General features: G+C 43.5%; 1 protein-coding gene across 1 annotated transcript in view; it reads left to right on the forward strand.

The window, feature by feature from the left end:
- The first annotated feature begins 330 nt into the window (after positions 1 to 330).
- Positions 331 to 26,845, forward strand: part of SRP54 (signal recognition particle 54) — a 118,617-nt gene continuing 92,102 nt past the window's right edge. The window contains exons 1-5 of the mRNA XM_056545308.1: positions 331 to 547; positions 9,446 to 9,552; positions 11,720 to 11,811; positions 12,724 to 12,808; positions 26,139 to 26,243. Coding sequence (XP_056401283.1) covers positions 9,475 to 9,552; positions 11,720 to 11,811; positions 12,724 to 12,808; positions 26,139 to 26,243 — 360 coding nt within the window. The 5' untranslated portion in view covers positions 331 to 547; positions 9,446 to 9,474. The remainder of the gene's footprint in view (positions 548 to 9,445; positions 9,553 to 11,719; positions 11,812 to 12,723; positions 12,809 to 26,138; positions 26,244 to 26,845) is intronic.

Here is a 26,845-nt window from a genome sequence, read left to right on the forward strand (position 1 = left end):
GAGAAAAGGTCTATTAGTCATAGTCATCTATAACAGTGTTTCCCAACCAGGGTGCCTCCAGCTGTTGCAAAACTACAACTCCCAGCATGCACGGACACGTCCGGGCATGCTGGGAGTTGTAGTTTTGCAACAGCTGGAGGCACCCTGGATGTGAAACACTGATCTATAAGACAATGCACGTATAAGAAACCAACTTCCGTAAATAAGAAGCTGCCGAATAAGAAACCGCGGTGTCATAGTCCCTGAGTATGTGGTGCGCTGCTATCGCCCTTTTCTCATAGCACCGGAAGTCCATCGCTAGCTTTATGCCGGAAGAAGAATGCTGGTTAAAGGTTGTCAGCATATGGTGACGTTTTCTAAAGGCCGGAAGCTTGATGAGAGGCACCGTCTGGCTGAGTGTTTTCTGCGCTTCTGCTGAGGCTCTGGTTGGAATTTTCAGGAGCCGGGAAGAGAGGAGAATAACTGGAGGCGCCGTCCCGTTGGGGGCGGAAGAAATTTACGTACGGAATCCTTAGGATACCAAGAGAACGGGCTGATTCTACGAAAGGTAATGACTGGTTAAAGCTCATGTCCTTATAGATCTTGGCTGCTGTAGATCTCCAGGCATTTGTCATCCCACATTAGCAGTTAACAGTTTATATGCTGCGGTTTACTGTCTTAGTTTCAACACATTACAGAAAGTTTTTCTGTTTTCTTTGGGTGATAGTCTCTGTAAACGATATGTACAGTCTGCCACCCATACAATTCATGTCAGGCCTAATCATGTGTAAGGCAGATGTACACTAGTCAGGCTTTAATGTGTGGATAAGCTGCAGCAGGTTACTATACCAGAAAAGTACCGTATGTTTCGCACCGGCGTATAAGACGCACCCAATTTATAGGTGGCAAATCTAAAAAAATTAAGATTCGGCACCCAACAGTGGTCTTCCACCTGCGGACCTCCAGATGTTGCAAAACTACAACTCCCAGCATGCCCGGACAGCCGTTGGCTGTCCGGGCTTGCTGGGATTTGTAGTTTTGCAACATCTGGAGGTCTGCAGGTGGAAGACCACTGGTATAGGAGGTAATACGTGTCCCCGTGGTGTCCCCAGCGCTCCGGACGTCTTCTTCCCTGGGATCCACGCTCTCTGTCGCCGTCATCGCGTTGCCGTCATCACGCCACTACGCACGCCGCTCCTTTTGGATGACGGCGTGCGCGACGACGTGATGACGTTGAAGGAGAGCGCAGAGGATCCCGGCACGGAAAAGACACCAAGGGGGCAGGTAAGGTCCCTCCCGGGGTCCTGTAAGCTGTTCGGGATGCCGCAATTTCACCGCGGCGGTCCCGAACAGCCCGACTGAGCCGGGTTAGGGTTAATTTCGCTTCAGACACGGCGGTCAGCTTTGATAGCTGCGTCTGAAGGGTTAATACAGGGCATCACTGCGATCGGTGGTGTCCTGTATTAGCGGAGGGTCCCGGCCATTGATGGCCGCAGGTATTCGCCGTATTAGACGCACCAACTCCCCCCAGCTTTGGGGAAGAAAAAGTGCGTCTTATACGGCGAAAAATACAGTAGATTTAAAAATCTGCAGCATATCAATTTGTTGTTCATTTCCCCATACAAATCAGCAGGGAAGTTACAATCCAACCCAAATCTACAACAAAATTCACTCCAAAACACTTACAAGTAGAAATGAGCGAACTTACAGTAAATTCGATTCGTCACGAACTTCTCGGCTCGGCGGTTGATGACTTTTCCTGCATAAATTTGTTCAGCTTTCAGGTGCTCCCGTCGGCTGGGAAAGGTGGATACAGTCCTAGGAGACTCTTTCCTAGGACTGTATCCACCTTTTCTAGCCCACTGGAAAGCTGAACTAATTTATGCAGGGAAAGTCAGCAACCGCCGAGCTGAGAAGTTCGTGACGAATCGAATTTACTGTAAGTTCGCTCATCTCTACTTACAATCTATCGTGCAGGTTTTTCCCACAACAAATCTTTTTAGTGTAGTTTTAGTTTTCCCTTTAGGGCCCATTCACACTATGGAATCTCTGCCTGTAATTCTGTGGTAGCAGGTGCCCATAGGAAAAGCTGTCACTAGCACCTACCCGACGTGCGCCATCCACATTGACGGCAATGCAGTTCAGGCAGAATTCCGCCAAAAAAATGAACATGGTCATACTTTTGAAAGAGGGGGAAATTCAAAATTTCTGCAGTGTGAATTGTGCAGCAGAATCCTATTAAAAACAGTCATCCTGCTGCACTGGGATTATTGATTGGAATTCCAGAGCTTCGTTAATTTGAGTCATTTCTTAGTGCGAATGGAGCCTAAGGGTAGAGCTTTACTCTGATTTAACTATTTCTATTGTAGTAAACAATTTCTTTAATCTGCATTGTGAGTTTGGGGAACATATGGCAACTGTACTACTTGATGTTATGTCGGGAGAGAGTGTTACTGCATAATGTAGAACTAAAGTGTTTGTCAGTGAGAAAAATATGGGGCATGTCAAACATCTTGATCGCTCTGGGTCGGATTGTTTAGACCCCAACCAGTTTCTAAATATTCCTGGGAGAAGTGTGTGGTAGCGCACTTTACTCCCTGGCTGACAACCTTCTCCATCCAGCTACAGTGAATACGCTCAATAGATTATAATGGAGCCAGTCTAGTGCTCTTGGCTTGGGAGTGACATTCGCTACCAGCAATATCTACAGATTGGTCAAGGTATGAATACTCCGACCTTGAACAATCACATTTTATATGTTTGACATGTCAAAGGTTTTTCTTAATGACAGGGACACTTTAAAGGGATATTGTCATTCCAGATAGGCATTTTCTTTACACATGATAGTTGAGGGTCACTTTGGTTGTAGCACATCAACGGCACATCCATCAGCTGTGGGGCTTCCAAACGTTGCAAAACATGAGCAAAGCAATATTTACTAAGTCCCATAAAGAATGAATGTTGTACTTGTCACAGTATATGTCCCAGCATGCTGAATGCTGAAGCCGTATTACCTTTATTTGAGAAAACTTAGTCGGAAAACTCCTTTTGAGAGTATGTTTACACAGTGGATTTTTTATTTTTTTTGTAGAAAATCTTCCATATATTTCATGAACAGCAAACTAAATAGGATTTGTAGAATTCTTGTCTACACACTGTAAAATCTATACAATGGGGAAGATTTATCAAAACCTGTTGCTTTTATAACCCCTTAAAGGACATCTGTAATGCGATATAACTTATCCCCTATCCTTCATAGAGGGGATAAGTTATAAGTTATAGATCGGGGCGGGGGGGGGGGGGGGGTCTGAGCGCTGGGGCCCCCCCATGATCTCTTGTACGGGGCCGCAGCAGTATGCCAGAAAGGGGGTGTTCCTGCCCTGCATGACGCGGCGGCCGACACACCCACTCCATATATCCAATATCCCAGATTCATGGAGGAGCCATGTCTGCTGCGGTTTTCTGCTTTGGACGACCCTGCACTTCCGGCAGACTGACGCAGCCCGTCCAGGAGATCGCAGGGGGCCCCAGCACTCGGACCACCCCCCACGATCTATTCTTTATCATTAGGATAGGGGATACATTTTTTGCCGTAAGGACATGCCGTATGTTTGTGGCCTAAATTGGTGATTTGCACTGCAATGACTGAAAGTTGTAGAAGTTCTGACAAACGCAAAATAGAAATGTGACATGTGACCCTATTTTGGAAACAACACCCTTCAAGGTAAGTAACAAGGTGGGCTCAGTCAACATTTAGACCCCACAGATTTTTGGAACAGTGGTCTGTGAAAAAACACCCACATGTGACTCCATTTTGGAAACGCCTTTCAAGGAGTGTAACAAGCAGTGCGGTCAGCATTCAGACCCCACAGATTTTGGAACTGTGGTCTGTGAAAATGAAAAACTACATTTTTCAGATTCCCAGCGCCCAAAAATCTGTCAAACACCTTTGGGGTGTAAATGCTCACTGCACCCCTTGTTACATTCTTTAAGGGTTGTCGTTTACAAAATGGTGTCACATGTGGGGAGCTTCCACTGTCTGTGCACCATAGGGGCTTTATAAATGTGACTTGACCCCCAAAAACTATTCCAGTCAAATTCTCTCTCTAAAAGCCAAATGTTGCTTCTTCCCTTCTGTGCACTGCCATGCACCCATTGAGCACCACATATGAGGTATTTTCATACTCGGGAGAAATAGGGTTACACATTTTGTGGAGCTTTTTCTCCTTTTATTCCTTGTTAAAAAAAAAATATTAGGGGTTACACCAGCATTTGTGTAAATTTTTAAAGGTTTCATTTTTATGGCCCACTAAGTTTAATAAAGTAACTTTCTAATATAGTGTTAGAAGCCATACTGCAGAGATCTCTCCTTATCAGCTCTATAGTACAAAAGCACAGAAAAAAATACTTTGGGAGTGGTCCCAAAAATTCTCACCACGCAAGTACCTCCGACTGTGAAAGAATAAACAAACAAACAGACTTTGGCTTGGTGAGTTTTATTTTTTTTTTTTTTTTTTTTTTTTTTTTTTTTTTACAAACCACTCACACACTTGAAACGCCTATATTCAACATCCCATGTGGATCCTTAACCACTGAAATCCATTTCGGCCATCTTACCGTTCTTCTTGCTCACATAGTTTTCAGCGAGGCTTTGTGTAGCGTTCAGTCTATGCAGCTGTCAGTGAGGCTCTGTGCAGCTGTCAGTGAGGCTCTGTGCAGCTGTCAGTGAGGCTCTGTGCAGCTGTCAGTGAGGCTCTGTGCAGCTGTCAGTGAGGCTCTGTGCAGCTGTCAGTGAGGCTCTGTGCAGCTGTCAGTGAGGCTCTGTGCAGCTGTCAGTGAGGCTCTGTGCAGCTGTCAGTGAGGCTCTGTGCAGCTGTCAGTGAGGCTCTGTGCAGCTGTCAGTGAGGCTCTGTGCAGCTGTCAGTGAGGCTCTGTGCAGCTGTCAGTGAGGCTCTGTGCAGCCACAAGCACTTCCTGAGTTTGGTCTCCTCATACAGATCAATGTGGTTCCATAGAACCACATTTATCTGTGTGCTCTGCACTTGATAGATTAAAGCCTGGTCCTGCCAGGCTTTATCATTCTCAGCGCCACAGGCAGCACAGTAGGAGAGGTAAGCTCTCCAAATACCTCAAAAGTGGATCGCCCTTCTCAGTTCCTATGCTTCCTGGCTGATGATTTGGTCACTTTTGAATGCTGGTGGTGCTTTCTCTCTAGTGGTAGCATGAGACTGAGTCAACAACCCACACAAGTGGCTCTGGAAGTGCAGCTCATCCAGGATGGCACATCAATGCAAGCTGTAGAGGCACTACCAGGAGACAGGCCAGTACATCAGGAGACGTGGAGGAGGCCGTAGGAGGGAAACAGCCCAGCAGCAGGATCGCTACCTCCCCCTTTGTGCAAGGAGGAGCACGGCCAGAGCCCTGCAAAATGACCTCCAGCTGTCCACAAATGTGCATGTGTCCACTCAAACGGTTAGAAACAGACTAAATGAGGACCGGACATCCACAGGTGGGGGTTGTGCTTACAGCCTACCACCGCTCAGCACACCGCCCCCACCACCGCTGCCCCATTGCCTCCCCTATCCCCGGTTTTATAATTACCTGTTCCCGGGGTTTGAGTTCCGCGTTACTTTTGGCTCCTGTCCTGAGCTGTCACTGTGCGCACTGACGGTGACGTCATGTTGGGGATGTCACTGCGCTGCACAGCGTAACGCAGGATGCAGCAGGAGCCAGAAGTAGCGCGGGCCCCAGACTCCGGGAACAGGTAATTATAAAACCGGGGATAGGGGAGGCAATGGGGGTGGGGTGGGGGGCGGTACATTATCGGATTATCGGCAAGGTAATTGCCGATACTGATAACGTCAAAATTTGTGAATATCGGCCAAACCGATAATCTTTGTCTGCTCCTCTTCTGTGACATGCACTCAGGAGCTGAAAGCGCATCATAGGGGAATGGTGATAGCTGCTGGGACCTGTGGCTAATGCCGGACATCACTGATCACGGTGATGCCTGGCATTAACCCTTTTTAACTAAAATGTCAGAAAAGACTAGTCCCGGCTGCTCAGCGATGCTGATCGGGACCACCGTTGTAAAACTGCTGTGTCCCGATAAGCTGAGAGAGCGGCAGGGCCCTTACCTGCTTCACTGTCTGATCAAATAAAGAAAAGGGGTCATTTTTACCGAAAAGTACACTGTGTAGAAGCAGAAGTCCCCATACATTAAAAACGTTTTTGTCCCACAAAAATTTTTTTATTTTTTTTTTACCGTAGATTTTCTGGTGAATTGATGTCATTGCAAAGTAAAATTGGTGACTCTAAAAACAAGCCCTCATAGAAGTATGTAGGTGGAAAATTTAAATAAAAAACCTCCCCGAGAGTGGGTTAGGGTTAACCATAAAGCACAACTTTAAGTTTTATTACACTTGTTATTTTGTTATTAATAAGCTTAAGTGGAAACTCTTTAAAATCACAAGCTCTGTGTGGTATAATCCATAAAATTACAATAAACATAACGTTAACTACCCAGATATATAAAAGATAATGCTATTCAGTGGCCTGCAGCATCACCAAATAGTATGCACACACAGCTGCAAAATTAAAACACAGTATATATGCCCTCTCTACTTTGCTACTGCAATGTCCTCAGATGCCCATTACCTTCCTGAGGATATTGCAGTAGCAACGAAACATGTAGAGGGGCAATACAGTCATGGCCGTAAATGTTGGCACCCCTGAAATTTTTCTAGAAATAAAAGTATTTCTCACAGAAAAGATTTGCAGTAACACCTGTTTTTTTATACACCTATTTATTCCATTTGTGTGTATTGGAACCAAACCAAAAAGGAGGAAGAAAAACAGATTGTACGTAATGTCACATCAAACTCCAGAAATGAGCTGGACAAAATGATTGGCACCCTGAACTTAATATTTGGTTGCACCCCCTTTGGAAAAAATAACTGAAATCAGTCACTTCCTATACCCATCAATAAGCTTCTTGCACCTCTCAGCCGGATGTTAGACCACTCTTCCTTTGCAAACTGCTCAAGCTCTCTTAGGGTGCTTTCACATTATATAAAAATGCACCCGTTATAAAAAGAGGGGCAATCATCAGTTAGAAGGCCGGTACAAAATCACTAACGGCTATTGGAAAATCCCATTATAGTCTATGGGATTTTTCTAATAGCAGTTTTAACCCGTTATCGCCCGTTATTAATAACGACCATTATTTTGTGATACCCGTTGCCAGAGGCAGCAAAACAACCCCAAAACATCATTGAATCTCAACCATATTTCACTGTTGGTACTGTGTTCTTCCCTTTTTGTAGGCCTCAAGGCGTTTTGCCAGGAGGATTTTGGCTTACTTAAATTCATTTTGGCAAAATGTAGTCTTGCTTTTTTTTATGTCTCCGTGCAGGGGTGTTCTCCTGGGTCTCCTGCCATAGCATTACATTTAAAAGTCGATGGATAGTTGACACTGATGCTCCCTGAGCCTGCAGGACAGCTTGAATATCTTTGGAACTTGTTTCGGGCTGCTTATTCACCATCCGCACTATCCTGCGTTGACACCTTTCATCATTTTTTTTTCTCCTCTGTCCACGCCCAGGGAGATTAGCTACAGTGCCACGGGTTGGAAACTTCTTGATAATGTTGCGCACTGTGTACAAAGGCAAATCTAGATCTCTGGTGATGGACTTGTTGATATTTTGCCACAATGTTGGTTCTCAAGTCCTCAGACAGTTCTCTACTCCTGTTTCTGTTGTCCATGCTTAGTGTGGTGCACACAATGCAAAGTCTTAGTGAACTTCTCTCCTTTTTTCTGCTTTCAGGTGTGATTTTAATATTGCCCACACCTGTTACTTGCCCCAGGTGACTTTAAAGAAGCATCACATGCTTGAAACAATCTTATTTTTCCACAATTTTTAAAGTGTGCCAATCATTTTGTCCAGCCCATTTTTGGAGTTTGGTGTGACATTATGTCGAATTTGCTTTTTTTTTTTTACTCCCTTTTTTTTGGTTTAGTTCCAACACACACAAAGGGAATAAACATGTGTATAGCAAAACATGTTACTGCAATCCTTTTCTGTAAGAAATACTTCATTTTTTAGGAAAATTTCAGGGGTGCCAACATTTGCAGCCATGACTGTATATTGTGTGTTTTAATTTTGCAGCTTTGTATGTGTACTATTTGGTGAAGCTGCAGGCCATTGAATAAATTTATCTTGCATATATCTGGTGTTTAGGTTAATCTTATGGACCACACCACAAAAATAAATCAACATTTTTGAATATTAAAGAAAACTGCTTCTGAAAATCCCACCACTAGAGGTCCACATACCTACTGGTCCCCATACCCAGTAAACAGTCCTGCAGCAGCATTAGGCTTGTCCTTGAGTCATAGACAAGAGATCACTCATGGACAAGGCTTCATGAGCAGACGCACCAAGCACACGTCACATGGGAGGAACACTGAGCTAATGAAAAGTTTTTATATTAAATATAGATGATAGAGACCTAAACTTTAGATGTTCATGGTCTATCTTTTTTTTATTTTTTATTATATATTTATTTTTTGTAAATTCTGACTGGTACGCTTTAAGGGGTTAAGCATATGGCTTTAAGGATTGGTCAATATATTGTGAAAGGTTGTCTTAGGGAACTGATATAATTAAATATATATTTATTTTTATATATAATATATATATATATAGCGCTGCGCAGGATCTGTCCAGATCTCCCCATTAACCCCCCCCCCCCCGTTCCTGCACCATCTGCCTTGCCTCCCTTGATGCGTCTGTATTCCGTGGTCAATAAGGAATAACCCTTGTTGCACTGTACGATGATGGAGCACTCACCTTGCAATGTCGTAACACTAACTCTTTTCTTGATGGGCTGAGCGTGATACACTGGCAGCCAGGAAAACCTTAACAAGCAGTAGTTAAAGGTTACAGTAAACCAGCGATTTATATAAATAGTTTTTTACTGTATTTTCTTGCTGGGCACGGCTCCTGTCACTAATACTGTGCATCGCTGTATGCTATAAATCTGACAGAGGCAAGTAGTGATGCCATGCATCACTACTTAACTTACACTCCACACTGCATTGGCAGAGCGCTCTGCATCTGACCCACGGAACAGTACCCTGAAGGCAGTGAAAAACTACCATAGGGTAATAGAAAAACTCCACAAAAAAAAAGCTAAAAAGCTGCAGATTTTGTATTTTTTTTTTTTTTTTTTTTTCTTCTGTTTTTTTTTCAGGTCAAAAAAGTGAGGAAAATACTGTGGAAACCTACCTTCAGTGTGTATTTATTTATTTGAAAAGGTGTCATGGGGAGTAGCAGCTAACACAAGAACCTCTACTAAACTATTATCTAGTAGCCTATGCTGCACTATGTAAGCAAAACTTTCATTTATGAAGTGCTTCTTTAAATAATGTATTTAATGTTCTCTCTACAAATTTGTGTTCCAGGTTAAGTTGTGTAGCTGACAGCAGCCAAAATGGTTTTGGCAGACCTTGGACGCAAGATCACCTCTGCTCTGCGCTCTTTGAGCAATGCCACGATCATTAATGAAGAGGTGAGGCCTGCTTTTATTCACATGTAATGAAAAACATAGAAGGGTGGTGTTAATTCTGAGTAATAGGTGTCTTACCCATTTAAAGGGGTCCTCTGCCCCAGGATAGGGAATAAGATGTCTGATTGAGGGGGTCCTATCACTGGGACCCCCACTATCTCCGGGCAGAACTGTTGTTCATCACTGGGTTCAGGTGGCTGTGACCGCAAGCGATGACCATAGACGTGAATGGAGGGGGCATGTTGTGACACCGTGACCACGGCTGCCCGGACCCAGTATTCTGAACAAAAATGTTTAGAATGCCAGGGTGCCGCCTGAGATCGAAATCTCCGTAAAAACATTTACAGGCATCAGTTTCTATGGCAGCTGGACTTTACTAGGCCTCCGTGCCTGCCAAATACATATTTGATATTGCTGTGTGCAAAATTGTATGACCTATTAAAATATAACCTTATTCATTTTGTATGGTGAACTCCATTAAAGGGCCACTGGCCAGCATTCCGAACGCTGTTTTTTCATGCTGTGGGGTCGGTCGCGCCCCTCATGACATCACAGCCACACCTCCTCAATGCAAGTCTATGGGAGGGGGCTTGATGGCTGTTACACCCCTCCCATAGGCTTGCATTGAGGGGACGTGGCCGTGACATCACGATGGGTGTAGCCGACCCCCACAGAGCAAAAAAAGCGTTCAGAACTTTATACTTCCGAACGCTGGCCAGTGGAGTAACCCTTTCAGAAGGGGAAACACTCCAGGTTTGCTCATTTTTGTCACATCATATATAAGAAAAGAGGTTAATAAAACTAGATACAATTTTTTTTTTATCTACAGCTCTGTACATAGAAAATGTAAATTATTATAGGGCAATTTAAAAGCTTATTTTATTTTGTGATTAAAATGAAGATAAGATTGGGAGAGCCCTACATGCTAAGCTGTACACACCTATACCTATCCATGGTATGGACTGTAGGACTCAACGCTGACCACAAATCAATAATGCCTGCGGGGTGCTCTGCTTTTCAGAAAAGGGAGATTCCATAATCGTAAAAATTGACAAACTTACTGCATCCGGCATGTAACATGATGATCAGGTGGGGCTAGGAGACATCAGGACATGCTACGGTGCGCTCATATGCCACCGGCGTTATTTTATTTTTTAATTTTTTTCAAAACAATAGGCAATCTTACAATTTAAATTGACTTAATTTTTTGTTTATTTTAGTAGTATGATAATACAAAAGATATTATCGTATTGACCCACGGGTAAAAGAGAACATGTCAGTTTTACCATGTGCACAGCATAAAAATGAAACTCCAAAAAAGCATTACAAATGTGGCTGCTACCCCCTGTGTCACTTCATTCCCCTGCTTAATCCCAATAGCTCCACATCACTCACCCCCCCCCCCCGCTGCCACCTTAAACCCATGCCTCGTTTTTCCCCTTCTTGATTTCCCTCCACCCCCCCCCCCCTCCTCACATGCCACTTCATTCCCCTTTATTACTCCCTGTGCAGTTTTATTCATCACCCTTCTTGATCCCTCCGTGTCAATTCCCACCCCCCCCCCCCCCTTATTAATCCCTGGGCCACATTATCACCTCCCCTTTCCTCTCTCATCTCTGCTGAGCCATATGTGTCTCCCGATGCCCTCTGGCTGGCTCAGGTGCTAGGCCTCGGCATCTCAGCAGGTCCGACATCCTCTGCATGTCACGGATGAGTGATGTCCTCACATTCTGCTCCTTGGCAGTGGCAGCATCCACTGCTGATCACTGATTTAAATTGGCCTGTGCTGCTGATCTCGAACAGACAGCAGGCGTCAAACCTGTGGATTGGTACCGACAGTGTGTTGTGGCACCCAGTTTGGAAAGCAGTGAAATATTAGCATTTTTTGAAGAGTAATAACATTACATTTTATGTATACTAGATTTATAGGGACAGAACGTTGATCCAGGGATTTATTATGACATATTTGGAGTCGGGAAGGAATTTTTACCTCTAGTATGAGTTTTTTTTTTTTCCTTCCTCTGTATCAACTCAGTAGGGACTCATTAAGGTTATATGTTGAACTTAATGGACTCTGGTCTTTTTTCAACTTTATGAACTATTTAAATTTGTAAATGGGAAATAGTACTGACACCCAGATATGCTCACATCTCTTCTTATTTTCTTCTAGGTGCTAAGTGCTATGCTGAAAGAAGTCTGCACGGCCTTACTGGAAGCAGATGTCAACATCAAGCTTGTAAAGCAGCTAAGAGAAAATGTCAAGTAGGGCTTTATTATATTTTCAGAGATGTTTTTTGATATTTTAAGGGGTTATCCATTAAAATGTGGTGTTGCACTGCTTTCCCCAGCCTGTCTAATAAAACAAATTAAAATTTACTCTTCCTCCACTCCTTCATAGTCTCAGTACCAGGATTTTCCACCTTCGTTCACTGCTGACAATCTGCTTCCCTGAGCCGTCTGAAGCTATGGAGGTGACCTCTCAGTGTCAATCAGCAAATCACTGGCTGCAGCCGTGTCCCACTTCCGTTAGTGATTAGTGGGCAGCACTGTCAGTTCCCCTGGCTGTAGACCCTTTGATCTGCTTTCCAGAGAAAGCACTGTTACCAATTGTGACAGCATCCTGATATCTGAGGCAGGAAAGTTTTGTTTTTTTGGTGTTGTATTAGGCAGGCTAGGGACAGTAATGCAATAAAAATTAATCAGATACCCCTTCAATAATGTGCTTTATTGCTAATTTATGTAAAGGAAAACTGTCAGCTTTCTCCCCCCGCACTAACCAGCAGTACTGGCTGGTAGTGCAGGGGACGCTGATCAGTTTGATCCTTACCGTGCCTGGATCCGCTGCGCCGTTCGGCCCTAATCTTCTATTTTCTGTATATTCAAATGAGGTGCTAACTGGCACTCTGACGTCAGTGCCGGGCCACAGCGCCGCCCAGCTAATCAATATTCCGTTTGAATATAAAGAAAATAGAAAATTAGGGCCGAACGGCGCAGCAGATCCGGGCACAGTAAGCATGAAACTGATCAGTGTCCCCCACACTACCAGCCAGTACCGCTGGTTAGTGCAGGGGAAGAAAACTGACAGTTTTCCTTTTAACTAACTATATTTGGATTGAAATTAACTAAGGGACCTTAATAGATTTGTACATAAACTTGTTATCTTCATCTTTCTAGATCAGCTATTGACTTGGAAGAAATGGCATCTGGCCTTAATAAAAGGAAGATGATACAGCATGCTGTTTTTAAAGAACTGGTTAAGGTATTCTGTGGATTTGCTTTCATCAGTCATAATGTTATGTATTTTCTGTTATGTCTGTTAAGTGCCACTAGATGGCTATGTAACTGGGAGGTTCTGAAATAGTATAGCAATATCAGTAAATATAATATTTTGTTTTCATGTGTGTTGTTTTTTTTTTTTTCCCTTTTGTTCAGTCTCGTTTGACCAGTAAAAAAAATATACCAATGTTGTTGCATCATATTAATTATCAATAATTAAGTACAAGACATAACAATTGGAGACAAGGATGGCATTACTTTGAGTTTGGATTATGCAGAGTTTACTTGGATCAGAGAAATACTTAAAGGCGTTCTCTGGTGCTTAGACATCTTATCCCCGCAGCACCCCGTTTGTAATCAGTCCCCTGAGCGTGTTCGCTCCGGGTCTGATTTCTATCAATCAGGGGGCCGGCGGTGTGTGACGTCACACCTCCGCCCCCGTGCTCCGCGTCACATGCTCCGCCCCTCAATGCAAGTCTATGGGAGGGGGCGCAACAGCTATCACACCCCCTCCCGTAGGCTTGCATTGAGGGGCGGAGGCGTGACGTCACACGCCGTCGGCCCTGTGGTCGCCGGTAATCAGACCCAGAGCGAACACGCTCCAGGGACTGATTACAAATGGGGTGCCGCGTGCAAGATCACAGGGGTCCCCAGCGGCGGGACTCACGCGATCAGGCATATTATCCCCTATCCTTTGGATAGGGGATAAGGTGTCTAAGCACCGGAGTACCCCTTTAAATCCAGTTACTATCCTGCTCAGTTTACACAAAACTAAAACTATAACATGGCTACCATTGGTCAAATTGATGTTTTATCTGGAAGCAAATAAGTAGATGAGTGAACTTAAAGTAATTTAATTCTTCATAAACTTCTCGGCTCGACAGTTGCTGACTTTAGCCTGCATAAATTAGTTCAACTTTCCGGTGGGCTGGAAAAGGTGGATACAGGTCTAGGAGAGAGTCTCCTAGGATTGTATACACCTTTTCCAGCCCACCGGAGCAGGTGGAGCGGACATTTTTTGATAGAAGTAATTTACAAATCTGTTTAACTTTCTGGAGCCAGTTGATATCCAGGGAAATTTTTTTTTTTTTTTTTTTTATATAACCCCTTAAAAATGTGAGTGACTGCTGTTGTATGCCGCTGAGTGACTGCACAAGGAATACACACCAGACAGAATGTTAGTATAATATCTCCTTCTCAGCATACTGGCTAAAGAGCTGACCCAAGGAGTTCTGTTTATTACATGGAAGTACATTGTTTTTAACATTTGGCAAAAAAGGGAGGTTAGTAATCACGTCAAAATCATCATGTTACATTTTGATAGGTTAGTTGAGCTTTGTTTCGGTATATATTAGCATATTTAAGCATTTGTTTATTTTTTGGCCAAAGTTCACTTATGTGGCTTTTTCACTCTGAAACTGGAAAAACACAGATTTTTGCCCTTCCATACAATCTGTATCCTCTTCAAAGGTTTTGTCTTCTGACGTCTCATCTTGGGCCTCCTGGCATCATTCCAAGGTCTGTCTTAGTTGCAAGCAAATAGCAAGCTGATATATGGGTTAAGAGTAGTTAACAAATATCTAGTTTCAGCATTAGAAATGGCATATAAATATATAAGTATTAATATATATTACTTGGCAGTCAGAATCATTTCAATCAACTTGTCATATCCTTCTGAAACTGGGCATCTCCATTTTAACAAAAACAACCTTTCTGTTGAAAGTTCTGCAGTTTACTGAACTGTGCAAATTGTCAGAAAACTGCAATTTTACCAACAGTCTAGGGTCACTTTTAAGTGACAGACTTGTGTGTGATGTGAAAGATTAGGCACTTTAAAGAAAATTACTAAACTTACTACTGCTCATGAGGTGACATTTCTTCATTCTAGAGAGATACAGACATCTTGTGGTAATGTGCAAATACCAAATATAAATCTGCTGCATAAGATTGCAGTGATCAGCTCCAAAAAGGGGTAGCTGATTCAGCTGTAGTGCAAATCTCAGACAAGATCATTGCCATTTTAAAATGCCACTTGCTACCAATGTAAATGTCATGGCCACATACAGTGTGTGTTGCTAGGGACAACCTATACAAGACAAACGCCTAAAAGAGAACTCTGCACACAATTTAGCCATTTAGCCAAAAGTTCATATATCTAGTTATGTTCCTGAATTAGATGACAGTGAATATACCTCAGAATTTGTCAACATTATAGAAACTCCAAAAAGGAACATAAGAAGCATGGTAAAGTAACACTGAAAGGATAAAATGGAGGTTGATTCTGGATGTCAATATTCCTGGATTTGTGAGGAAACTTTTAGGTTATTATGGTCCACTAATAGTTGTCCTATAGTACCATGTGATCTTAGACTTACAGATTATAATAAACAGGAAGTGTTATGTCAATGTGTACTATGCAAAACACAGGCAATCTGACTCCCTCACTAAAAGTCACCATGCAAATTTACTAGGAGTAGATTGGTTTGAACTTCTAGGTATTCTGTTAACAGGAATACACCATGTGAAAGTGGACTATATACAGGATATCATTAAAGAGTACCTGTCACCAAATAAACTTTTCTAAACTAACTCAGGTTTCTTAACTACTCCAAACACTCCTCCCATCCTTAAAAAAATGTCAGAGCTTTAAAAAGCTGTGTATCTTACCTTTGTTCTTGTTCACATACTGCAATCTACCAGCAGGAGAAACTGGGCATTTACCAGCAGGCCTGAAATCACTGAAGCCTTCTGGGGGACTACTTCCGCCCTCACACTGTTGCAGTGCTGTGATGAATAGAAGACTTCAAGCTCTGTGCAGCAGCTTTCAGTCTGTGTATCTTTCAGTGAGTGTCTTTGCAGCTTTCAGTCTGTGCAGATGTCAGTGAGGCTCTGTGCAGCTGTCAATCAAGCTCAGTGCAGAGAAACACATCCTGAGTTGGTTCTCCTGCCATTACGTGCAGGAGACCCCAAAATCTGTGATTTTGATCAGACTGAATGTGTTCTGGCTAATAAGGGAGACCCCTGGTGGCCAGTATACAGCAGAAAAACTAACAAATGTGTTTTATTTTTATTTTTTTATGGAAGCCAATTGCAAAAGTTATTATTAGGCATAAAGAATGACAGTGCCCCTTTAAAGACTCTTTTCGGTTGTTTTTGAAGACTGTCTTAAAAAGTTCACGAGACCACCAATATCTTTTTCAACTAGATCAGAAAAATATAATGCCAATACATATGAAACATGACCTCTTCAATTTTGCTGTAGGTGCAAAAATGTATGCAGAAATTGATCGCTTAGTGGCGCAAGGTTCCATAATCTGAGATACTCTACATAGGCTACGCTTTTTGCCCCTGTTCTGAAACCAAATGGTGAAGTGAGAATTTGTGCTGATTATAAATGTACAATTGACAAAGCTCTACAAGGTCACCCATGTCAGATTCCTGCTGTTAGATACTTGGTACCATAGCTAAAGGAAGAATTTTTGCTAAGGGTGGGTTCACACTACGTTTGTAGTGTACGGGTGCCGGACCCCATTGGGAGGAGTGAAAAACCGGTCGCTCCCGTATCCCAGCCTGATCCAGCCCCAACCCCATTAATTTCAATGAGCCGACCGAAGTCAAACGCTGACTCTCGTCGGCTCATTTTTGCCCCGTATACAGTTTTCTGACTAAACCTAAAACCATGGTATAATTCTCCCAACCGGATTTGGCACCCGTACACAACAAACGTATTGTGAACCCACCCTTGGTTGGATCTAGCACAAGCTTACCAACAACTAGTTGTAGATGATACAGCTGCTGATGCCCAAACAATTCTTAAATACAAAGAACAATTGAGGCCTCTTGCTTGCAGTTGGGAATATGTATTGCTCCAGCAAACTTTTGAAAAATTCTTGATGACCTACTAGCTGGACTTCCATGAGTTGTTCCCTCTTTTGATGATCTACCATACTTATTACAGAGAGTTTTAAGATGTTTGATTTAAAATTTAACCCCTTAAGGACCAGGCCATTTTACACCTTAGGACCAGAGCGTTTTTTGAACATCTGACCATTGTCACTTTAAACATTAATAACTCTGGAATGCTTTTACTTATCATTCTGATTCTGAGATTGTTTTTTCGTGACATATTCTACTTTAACATGGTGGTAAATTTTTGCGGTAACTTGCATCCTTTGTTGGTGAAAAATCCCCAAATTTGATGAAAAAATTGAAAATTTAGCATTTTTCTAACTTTGAAGCTCTCTGCTTGTAAGGAAAATGGATATTCCAAATTTTTTTAATTCACATTTCCAATATGTATACTTTATGTTTGCATCATAAAATTGACAAGTTATTACTTTTCCAAGACACCAGAGGGCTTCAAAGTTCAGCAGCAATTTTCCAATTTTTCACAAAATTTTCAAACTCACTATTTTTCAGGGACCAGTTCAGGTTTGAAGTGGATTTGAAAGGTCTTCATATTAGAAATACCCCATAAAAGACCCCATTATAAAAACTTCACCCCCCCCCCCCCCAAAGTATAAAAATGACATTCAGTCAGCGTTTTAACCCTTTAGGTGTTTCACAGGAATAGCAGCAAAGTGAAGCAGAAAATTCACAATCTTCATTTTTTTACACTTTCATGTTCTTGTAGACCCAATTTTTGAATTTTTACAAGGGGTAAAAGGAGAAAATTTATACTTGTATTTGTAGCCCAATTTCTCTTGAGTAAGCACATACCTCATATGTCTATGTAAATTGTTCGGCGGGCGCAGTAGAGGGCTCAGAAGGGAAGGAGCGACAAGGGATTTTGGAGTACGTTTTTCTGAAATGGTTTTTGGGGGGCATGTTGCATTTAGGAAGCCCCTATGGTGCCAGAACAGCAAAAAAAAAAAAACACATAGCATACCATTTTGGAAACCAGACCCCTTGAGGAACGTAACAAGGAATAAAGTGAGCCTTAATGCCCCACAGGGGTTTCACGACTTTTGCTTATGTAAAAAAAAATATATATATTTTTTTCACTAAAATGTGTTTCCCCCCCAAATTTCAAATTTTTCCAAGGGTTAATAGCAGAAAATACCCCCCAAAATTTGTAACCCCATCTCTTCTGAGTATGGAGGTACCCCATAAGTTGACCTGAAGTGCACTACGGGCGAACTACAATGCTCAGAAGAGAAGGAGTCATATTTGGCTTTTTGAGAGCAAATTTTGGTCGGGGGGCATGTCACATTTAGGAAGCCCCTATGGTGCCAGGACAGCAAAAAAAAAAACACATGGCATACTATTTCGGAAACTACATCCCTCAAGGAACATAACAAGGGGTACAGTGAGTCTTAGCACCCCACAGGTGTTTGATAAATATTCAAAATTGGATTTTTGTTACACTAAAATGCTGGGGGTTACCCCAACTTTTTCATTTTCACAAGTGGTAAAAGGAGAAAATGTCACCGTAAGTTTGTAAATACATTTCTTTGGAGTAAGGACATACCTCAAGTCTGGGCGTAAACAGCTTGCACACTGGTCTGAGAGGAGCAGGTCGCATTCAGGGGCCTTGAGCTTCTGCGTTGCAGCCTATGGAGCCAGAACAGTGGGACCCCCCCTCAAGGGGCATTACATGGGGTAAATAACTGGGGTACACTAAATAACTAAAATGGGGTACAGTGGGACATAAAATTATAAAACAGGTTATGTTCCCAGAATGATGACCCAGAGCATAGCCAAAACTAAAAAATATGCCCGCCCCAAACCCTATGCTCTGAATCATCATTCTGGGAATGTGACGTGTGTGGCCGTACCTAACCTGTTGCCTCAAATGCGCACCCCGCTCAGGTGGAGAGAGAGCGCTGCGCATTTGAGGCAACAAAAAAAGTCCCCGATGATAGTGACTCAGTGACCCATGACCCAGAGAAAAAAATTCCCCCAGAGGTCTTATAATTTTATTTTTTATTTTTTGGGCAATTTAGTGGTTTTATGGTGTTAAAATTTGGAATGTACTCTAGACTTGGTACATTGGGGTCAAATTATGGAAAATTAAAATGAGAAGGGAAAATTTAGTACTGCATGGAAGTGTAATACTCCCGGAATCCGTTTTTAATGCAGAGGCCCGGATGATCGGGGCAAGTGTCACATTGAGTGGTGGTGTCCTTCCGAATCCCCCTCCTGTTACACACTCTGCATTTTTTCTGGGATCGTCCCTTCTTTCCAATGTGGTGGACTTCACCTGGAAAGTGTTGGCCTGGGACGATCCTGGCACCTATAACTCCAGTTCCTTGGGAAGTCCGGCCTGCTCTTTCCCGGTCGCCAAAGATCAGGACCTTTAGGACTTCTTCTTGGAACTGGAGGAATGTCCCTGTGTTGCCAGCGTACTGGGACGGTACAAAAGCCTTGTACATGGCAACCTGTACCAAGTAGACCTCAACTATTTTGTACCATACCAGTGTTTTCCGCATGGCCATGTATGGCTTGAGGACTTGATCAGAAAGCTCAACTCCCCCCATATACCGATTGTAGTCCAGAATACAATCGGGCTTGAGGACCGGTGTTGTGGTAACTCGCACAGGGACAGGTGATCTGCTGTTACCATGAATAGTGGTCAGCATAAGGACATCCCTCTTATCCTTATACCTTACCAGCAACAGGTTTTCATGGATAAGGGCATGGGACTCACCCTTGGGCATAGATGTCTGCAGAAAATTTAGAGGGAGGCCTCTCTGGTTTTTCTGCACGGTCCCACAAGCGGACGTGGATCTGGCAGCAAGGGATGTGACCCGAGGGATGCTGGTATAAAAGTTGTCCACGTACACATGGTAACCCTTATCCAGCAAAGGGTGCACAAGCTTCCAAACGATTTTCCCGCTAACACCCAGAGTGGGGGAACAATCTGGGGGTTCAATACGGGAATCTCATCCCTCATACACTCTAAACTTGAGAGTGTACCCGGAGGTACTCACAAAGTTTATAGAGCTTCACGCCATACCGCGCCCGCTTCAAGGGAATATACTGGCGGAAGATGAGTCTCCCCTTAAAACTGATAAGAGACTCATCATTCGAGAGCTCCCTGAGGGGTACGTAGGCCTCCAAAAATTTGGCCCCAAATTTGGCCCCAAATAATGCATAATGCAGGCATTTCCGAATGGCCTCAAACCGCCTCCGTGCCATGACCATACTGTAAAGCGGGGTCTGGTATAGGATGTCTCCGCTCCAGTACTGTCTGACACTTGGTTTTTTGACCAGGCCCATATGCAGCAAGAGGCCCAAAAATGTCCTCATCTCTGCTGCCTCAATGGCGTACCATTCATTGGGCCTGGCCAAAACAGAATCAGGGTGGTGGGCGATGAACTGCCTGGCGTACAGATTAGTCTGCTCCACCATGTGATTGACAAAACGGTCACTGAATAAATAACTGAAATAGTAAATTTCAGTGAATCCAGAATTGTCAATCCGGAGTCGCCAACAAACTCCGGAACCCGTGGCTGATAAGCCTCTGGGGGTCTCCAGACAGGTTCACCTGAAGGGAGCTCCGGTAAACTTGTATGGAGGGTCGTACTCCTAGTACGAGCAGCATCACCACTCGCACTAGTGCCGGCAACTGGGCCACTATCATGGGGGGGGGTTGTGGCCTCGCCTGGCTGCGTTTCCGCCGCTGTAGAAGGTGACTCATCATCAGTACTAGATGATGAGGAGGACGATAAAGAACTCAGGAATGTATGATCTTCATCGTCCTCACTGACAGATTTGGAGTCTGAGGCAAGAAAAGCGTATGCCTCCGCTGCCGAAAATGCCTGGTGAGCCATCGCCTTTTTTTCTGTGGTGGTGGTGGGGGGGGGGTGACGTGTGTGTGTGTGTGTGTGTGTGGGGGGGGGGGGGGGGGGGGGGGGGGGGAGGGGGGTGGTGAGTATGTAGTGTGTGATTGGTGTAACTAACTGTATGGGGGGATAAAAAAGCGCTGCGGACAAAAAAAATGGCCAAATGCAGTGCCCTGAATCCCTAATAGGGCCCGGGTCACACCAAAAAAATTGTGGCGGACACTTTAGGTCCTATTAGGGGGTCGGGGGGGGGGGAAATTTTAACTTTTTTTACACTTATTTTTTACTTTATTTTAGTGATTAACCCTACCTGTCCCTGGGACTGTACTCTCTCCCTGCTCTAAGGGGGGTCTTCCTCTGTGAGGGGCTCCGATCTTCACAGAGGGGGGGGTCCCTGGCTCCTTCTCGCAGCTCTGGCCGCTGAATGAACTCAGGGAGCAAGCAGAGCCGCGAGAAGGGGCCATTAACCCCTCCCCTTCCGGCCAATAGCAGCGATCCTGTGGGGGTGACTAAATCGCCACCTCCCCATAGATACAGAGGGTGATAGGGGGTGTGTCCTACACCCCCGATCGCCTTGTATCTCCGGGTCAGTGGGTCACACGTGACCCGCATCACCGGAATAGCCGAAAATCGCAAGTGTGAATTCACTTGCGATTTTCGGCGATCGCCTACATTGGGGGTCTGACCCCCCCCCTGGGCATTGGCGCGGGGTGCCTGCTGATCGATATCAGCAGTCACCCCGGTCTGGTCCCCGCCCGATATGCGGCAGGGACCGAATTTCCCACGGGCGTACAGGTATGCCCTTGGTCCTTAAGTACCAGTGAGCAAAGGCGTACCTGTACGCCCTTGGTCCTTAAGGGGTCAAAGAAAAATGTGGGTTTGGGGTGCTTGGTGTCAAATTTCTTTGATACAGTATTAATGCATTGGGAATTCATTCAACTGGCAAAAAAAGTCAAAGCAATTAGTGGAGCCACAATTCCCAGAAATAAAACAGAATTACAAGCATTTCTTGAGTCTTCTGAATGTATACAATTTATTTCTAAAAGGTAAGGTGACTGTTGCTTAACATTTTAAGATTGCTGGATAAGAATGCAGTTTGGAACTAGACCAGATTAATGAGATTCATTTGAGGATGCCAATAACTTATTGGTGCATTATGATCTACACAAGCCTCACTCTAGCCTGTGAGCCATCCCAATTGAGTCACCTTGGTAATGGAGGACGGGAAGCACCAATTTCTTCCTATTCAAGAACAATGAGTACTACAGAAAGAAACCTATGCACAGATTGATAAGGAAGATTTAGCCATGAGGCAGGAGTAAAGAATTTCCATAAATTCCTATTTGGAAGACTTTTCACTATTCTAAGACCACAAGACTATTTTGGGTCTGTTCAAAAATAATGGGCCTACCCCACAGATTATATCGCCATGAATGATTTGATGGTCTTTAATGCTAAATGCATATGATGCTGAGCTCCTGTACTGGCCAGGAAAAGTAATCCACAATACTGATGCTCTTAGCTGCTTACCAATACAAACTGCTGATTTTGTTGTACCTGCAATGTCTGAAATTCTTATGCTGGAATCACTCAATGCTCTATGACGAGCTACGGATATTGCTCGCATGACTGCTATAGATCGAACTTTGGCAAGAATATTTTATTGGGTTTAGAAAGGGTGGCCATATTCAAAATTAACAAATTAATTTAAACGAAAGCAGCATGAACTCTTTGCTTACAAAATTTGCCTTTGCCTTCTGGGTAAGGCTGGGTCCACACTACGTTTTGTCCCATACGGGAGCGCATACGGCAGGAGGGAGCTAAAACCTCGCGCTCCCGTATGTGACCGTATGCGCTCCCGTATGCCATTCACTTCAATGAGCCGACCGGAGTGAAACGTTCGGTCCGGTCGGCCCATTTTTGCGCCGTATGCGCTTTTACAACCGGACCTAAAACTGTGGTCAACCACGGTTTTAGGTCCGGTTGTAAAAGCGCATACGGCGCAAAAATGAGCCGACCGGACCGAACGTTTCACTCCGGTCGGCTCATTGAAGTGAATGACATACGGGAGCGCATACGGTAACATACGGGAGCGCGAGGTTTTAGCTCCCCCCTGCCGTATGCGCTCCCGTATGGGACAAAACGTAGTGTGAACCCAGCCTAACGGGTAATTCCCAGAGCTGGTGAAACTCAGTTGCTTAAAGCTCTTTATGGTGCATGCTGTATGTATGGTGTCCTAAAACTGATGAGCATATAGAGTAGTGGGTAAAGAAACGAACTCTTTGTCAAACCACTTGTCATTCTCCAACAAAAGCTGTTTCACGTTCTTGAAAGGGGCCACAAAACCATGGTCTATATTGCATATAGACTTTACAGGTCCAATTCAAGGACCTTGTTGTTGATTCCTTTTCCAAATGGCTAGTACCAGTATCCTTTAGCACCACTGTTATGCAAGCTTTTTTTAAGAAGGCTGTTTGTAACACATGGATTACCTGATAAATTTGTCAGATAATAAGCCACAATTTACATCTAAAGAAGTCCAGAGTATTTATGGAAAACAATCATTCACCAAGGTACAACATCTTTCTCATCAATCTTCAAATTGGAAATCAGAGTGCATGGTTCTGACTACTAAAAAAAAGCTTTTAAAGAGAATTGTTGGAGATTGGAATCACAGACTGGCAAATTTTCTACTACATCAACATGCTCCAGTACAGGTTGCAGGGGAATAGTGTCTATGCTAGAAACTATGCAATGGGACCAAGATAGATACCAGCAACTGACGTGGAAACTGCAGGATCTGTGTCTTTAAAAAGTATGAACTACTGATGGCCATATTCTAAGGCGGCGCATAGACCAACTAAGATGCAGAGTAGACTAATGTATATCAACCCTAAGGCACCAACAGTTCATACTGATGTTCTAGATCTCAAGGAACAAGCGGAACAGTCTTCTCCACAATCACGTGCCACCATCACGTACCACATGTAAAGGACCCTTTAAATAAGACTATGTTGTCATATTCTTCATACTGTCAAAATAGGGTTATTTGTTGACCCCGATTAGTTATCGAAGAGGGGAGGATTGTTATGTATTGTCTGTTTATATATGTCCAGTGGTGTCACTAGATTGCTCTAACTTGGAAGTTGTGAAATTGTATAGCACTGTCAGTTATCTCAATCTTTTGTCATATGTTAAAGGAGTAGTCCTGTGGTGACCCAGTGGTGAACAACTTATCCCCTATCCTAAGGATAGGGGATAAGTTGAAGATCGCGGGAGGTCCGACCGCTGGGGCACCATGCGATCTCCTGTACGGAGCCCCGACAGCCCGCGGGAAGGGGGCGTGTCGACCTCCGCACGAAGCGGCGGCCGACACGCCCCCTCAATACAACTCTATAGCAGAGCCGAAGCTCTGCCTTCGGCAATCTCCGGCTCTGCCATTGAGATGTATTGAGGGTGTTGTTGCATTGTATTAATTGTCAATTCTAATTATGTACAGACATAACCCATAACCTTTTATATCTTACAGGAAGATTTATAAAATTCTGTGCAGAGAAATACTTGACTAGTTGTTCATAGCAACTAATGAGTGCTCCTTTTTCAGAGGCCTTTATAAAAACAAAAGAAACTATCTGATCAGTTGCTATATTCAACTGCACCACTTCTTCTCAGCACAGGATTTGAAAAATCTTCCTATTTATGCTTCAGAAATTGTCTTTGTGAATGCACAATATGTACGGCTACAACTCCTGCAGCCGTTTTTTAAAGTTCATTGATAGGATACCATACACTGCTTATCATTGGTATTAACTAGGTTGCCCAGATTAGAGGGAAAAAAATGTCTGTTTTCTTCCAGAAACAGTGCATTTGTTCATGAGTTGTCTGGTATTGTAACTCTGCTTCCCTGCCCTTTGCCTTTTTAAGAATGCAATAAATGTACAGAATGTCCTCCCATGCATCAGCTTAAAGGGGTACTCCGCCCCTAGACATCTTATCCCCTATCCAAAGGATAGGGGATAAGATGTCAGATCGCCGGGGTCCCACTGCTGGGGACCCCGGGGATTGCTACTGCGGCACCCCGCTATCATTACTGCGCAGAGCGAGATCGCTCTGCACGTAATGACTGGCAATACAGGGGCCGGAGCATCGTTATGTCACGGCTCTGCCCCTCGGGACGTCTCAGCCCGCCCCCGTCAATACAAGTCTATGGGAAGGGGGTGTGGCGGTCGTCACGCCCACTGCCATAGACTTGCATTAACGAGACCATGATGTCATGAGGGGCGGAGCCATGACATCACGCTGCTCCGGCCCCTGTATCGCCCGTCATTACGCACAGAGCAAACTTGCTCTGTGCAGTAATAATGGCGGGGTGCCGCAGCGGCGATCCCCGGGATCCCCAGCAGCGGGACCATGGCGATCTGACATCTTATCCCCTATCCTTTGGATAGGGATAAGATGCCAGGGGCGGAGTACCCCTTTAAATGGAAATCCCAAAATGTAAATGAAAGGGCTATATGCGTCTTGTAATGCTGGATTAGAGGTTGATGCCTTAAGAGGTTTCTGTGGTTGCTCTGCTTTGTCTCTACACTCATACACATCCCATGTAATACTGCCTTTTGTGTGCTTTTCTCCCTGTCTACAGCTTGTGTGAGCAGCTTTTCAAGTGTGTTTTCACCTCTGTCGATACTTAGAGCTTCTGCGTAAAACTTCCTTTCTCTCCTTGTTCCTATCTCTAGCACTGAGAGTAGAATAGAAAGTCTAATGGTAGCAATCTCAAGACAATACATATACATGGGTGGGAGCAAGGAAAATAAAGGGACCCCTGACGATGCAGGAAGTGAAATGGTGTAGTGGTGTGTGCTCAGGTGGTGGGTGCTTTTGCTAGCATGTTTGCAGTTTTTTGTGTAATGGATGTTTGTTTATCTATTGGACTCTAGCTTAGTAACACTTTTTTACTTTTTGGTCTGGTAGCCTCCTCAGTTTTGATCTTTTTGATTTGACATGTCTAGCTGTCAAAAGATCTGTATCTTACTGGGTCTGGATTTGTCTATTACTGGTAGCCTGTATACTGCATGTTTTATGTGAGTCGTTGGCCACACATTTATGTCCTTGCAATCATATATATAACTTTTTTGCAGCAAATTTATAGTGTGTGACAAAAACGGACTGTGTAATACACATGCTTTTTCTTTCTCTTTATTGCTATGTTGAGATCAGTACTTATTTTCTTTCCCTTTGTACACCTTTTACTACATGTATGTTCTGTCTGGAGATTGCTACTTCAATTTTCAATGTTTTTGATCTTGTTGTTTGTGACTATTTAATAAATAAGCTGATTGTGGTCTGATGTGTTTTGATGTATGTTTGAATGGCATTTAGTAATTTTTAGGCCCTTGATTTTGGTTATGCTTGATGGATTTCTAGGTGGGAGATTTTAATAAAGACTATTTAAAAAGTTTGTTAATTTTGTAGCGTGGAAAGTTATTTTTAGTTTTTTCTTTTAACGTTATTTAAACTCTTTCATAGCTGGTAGATCCTGGTGTAAAAGCATGGACCCCTACAAAAGGAAAACCAAATGTTATAATGTTTGTAGGATTGCAAGGAAGTGGAAAGACAACAACTTGTTCAAAGGTAAGATACAGCTACTTTTACTAAACAGTGTGCTTGTACCTAGTAAACTATCTTTTAAACTGTTCAGGACATAAGGTGTACAGGTAAACCCTTGTGTCCTGGTACATAAGGAAACGGGGTGTACATGTACGCCCTGATGTCTAAATGGATTTGAAGTGAGTGTAGGAGCTGTGCTCACTTCAGAGCAGTGAGTGTAAGCTACTATCAGTAGTCAGACACTCAGTGCTAATGAAATGCAGCAATTAACCCTTTATACAACATGATCAATGCTGATCATGGCATCTAAAGTGAAAATGAATGTACTTTTGTAGCTCAGTGGATCTCACCGAAGCCTCGTGACATGATGGGGATTCAGTGAGCTAAAATGCCGGAGGGTCCCCTTACTTACCACCTGCTGCTGATCTAATGATGTAGCCTGGCTTAGCCAGGCTATATCTGTGGATCGATGATCTCACTGTGTAATGCTAAGCCATAGGCGTTGCATTATACAGTTAATACAATATAATGATTGTATATAAAAGTCTTCTATGGGGGGACTTAAAAAGTGTGTAAAATAGTTTTGTGCAATTTATATAAAACCCCCTCCCCTAATAAAAAAACAA

Source organism: Hyla sarda, chromosome 11, assembly GCF_029499605.1.
Source record: "Hyla sarda isolate aHylSar1 chromosome 11, aHylSar1.hap1, whole genome shotgun sequence".
Classification (NCBI taxonomy): Eukaryota; Metazoa; Chordata; class Amphibia; order Anura; family Hylidae; genus Hyla; species Hyla sarda.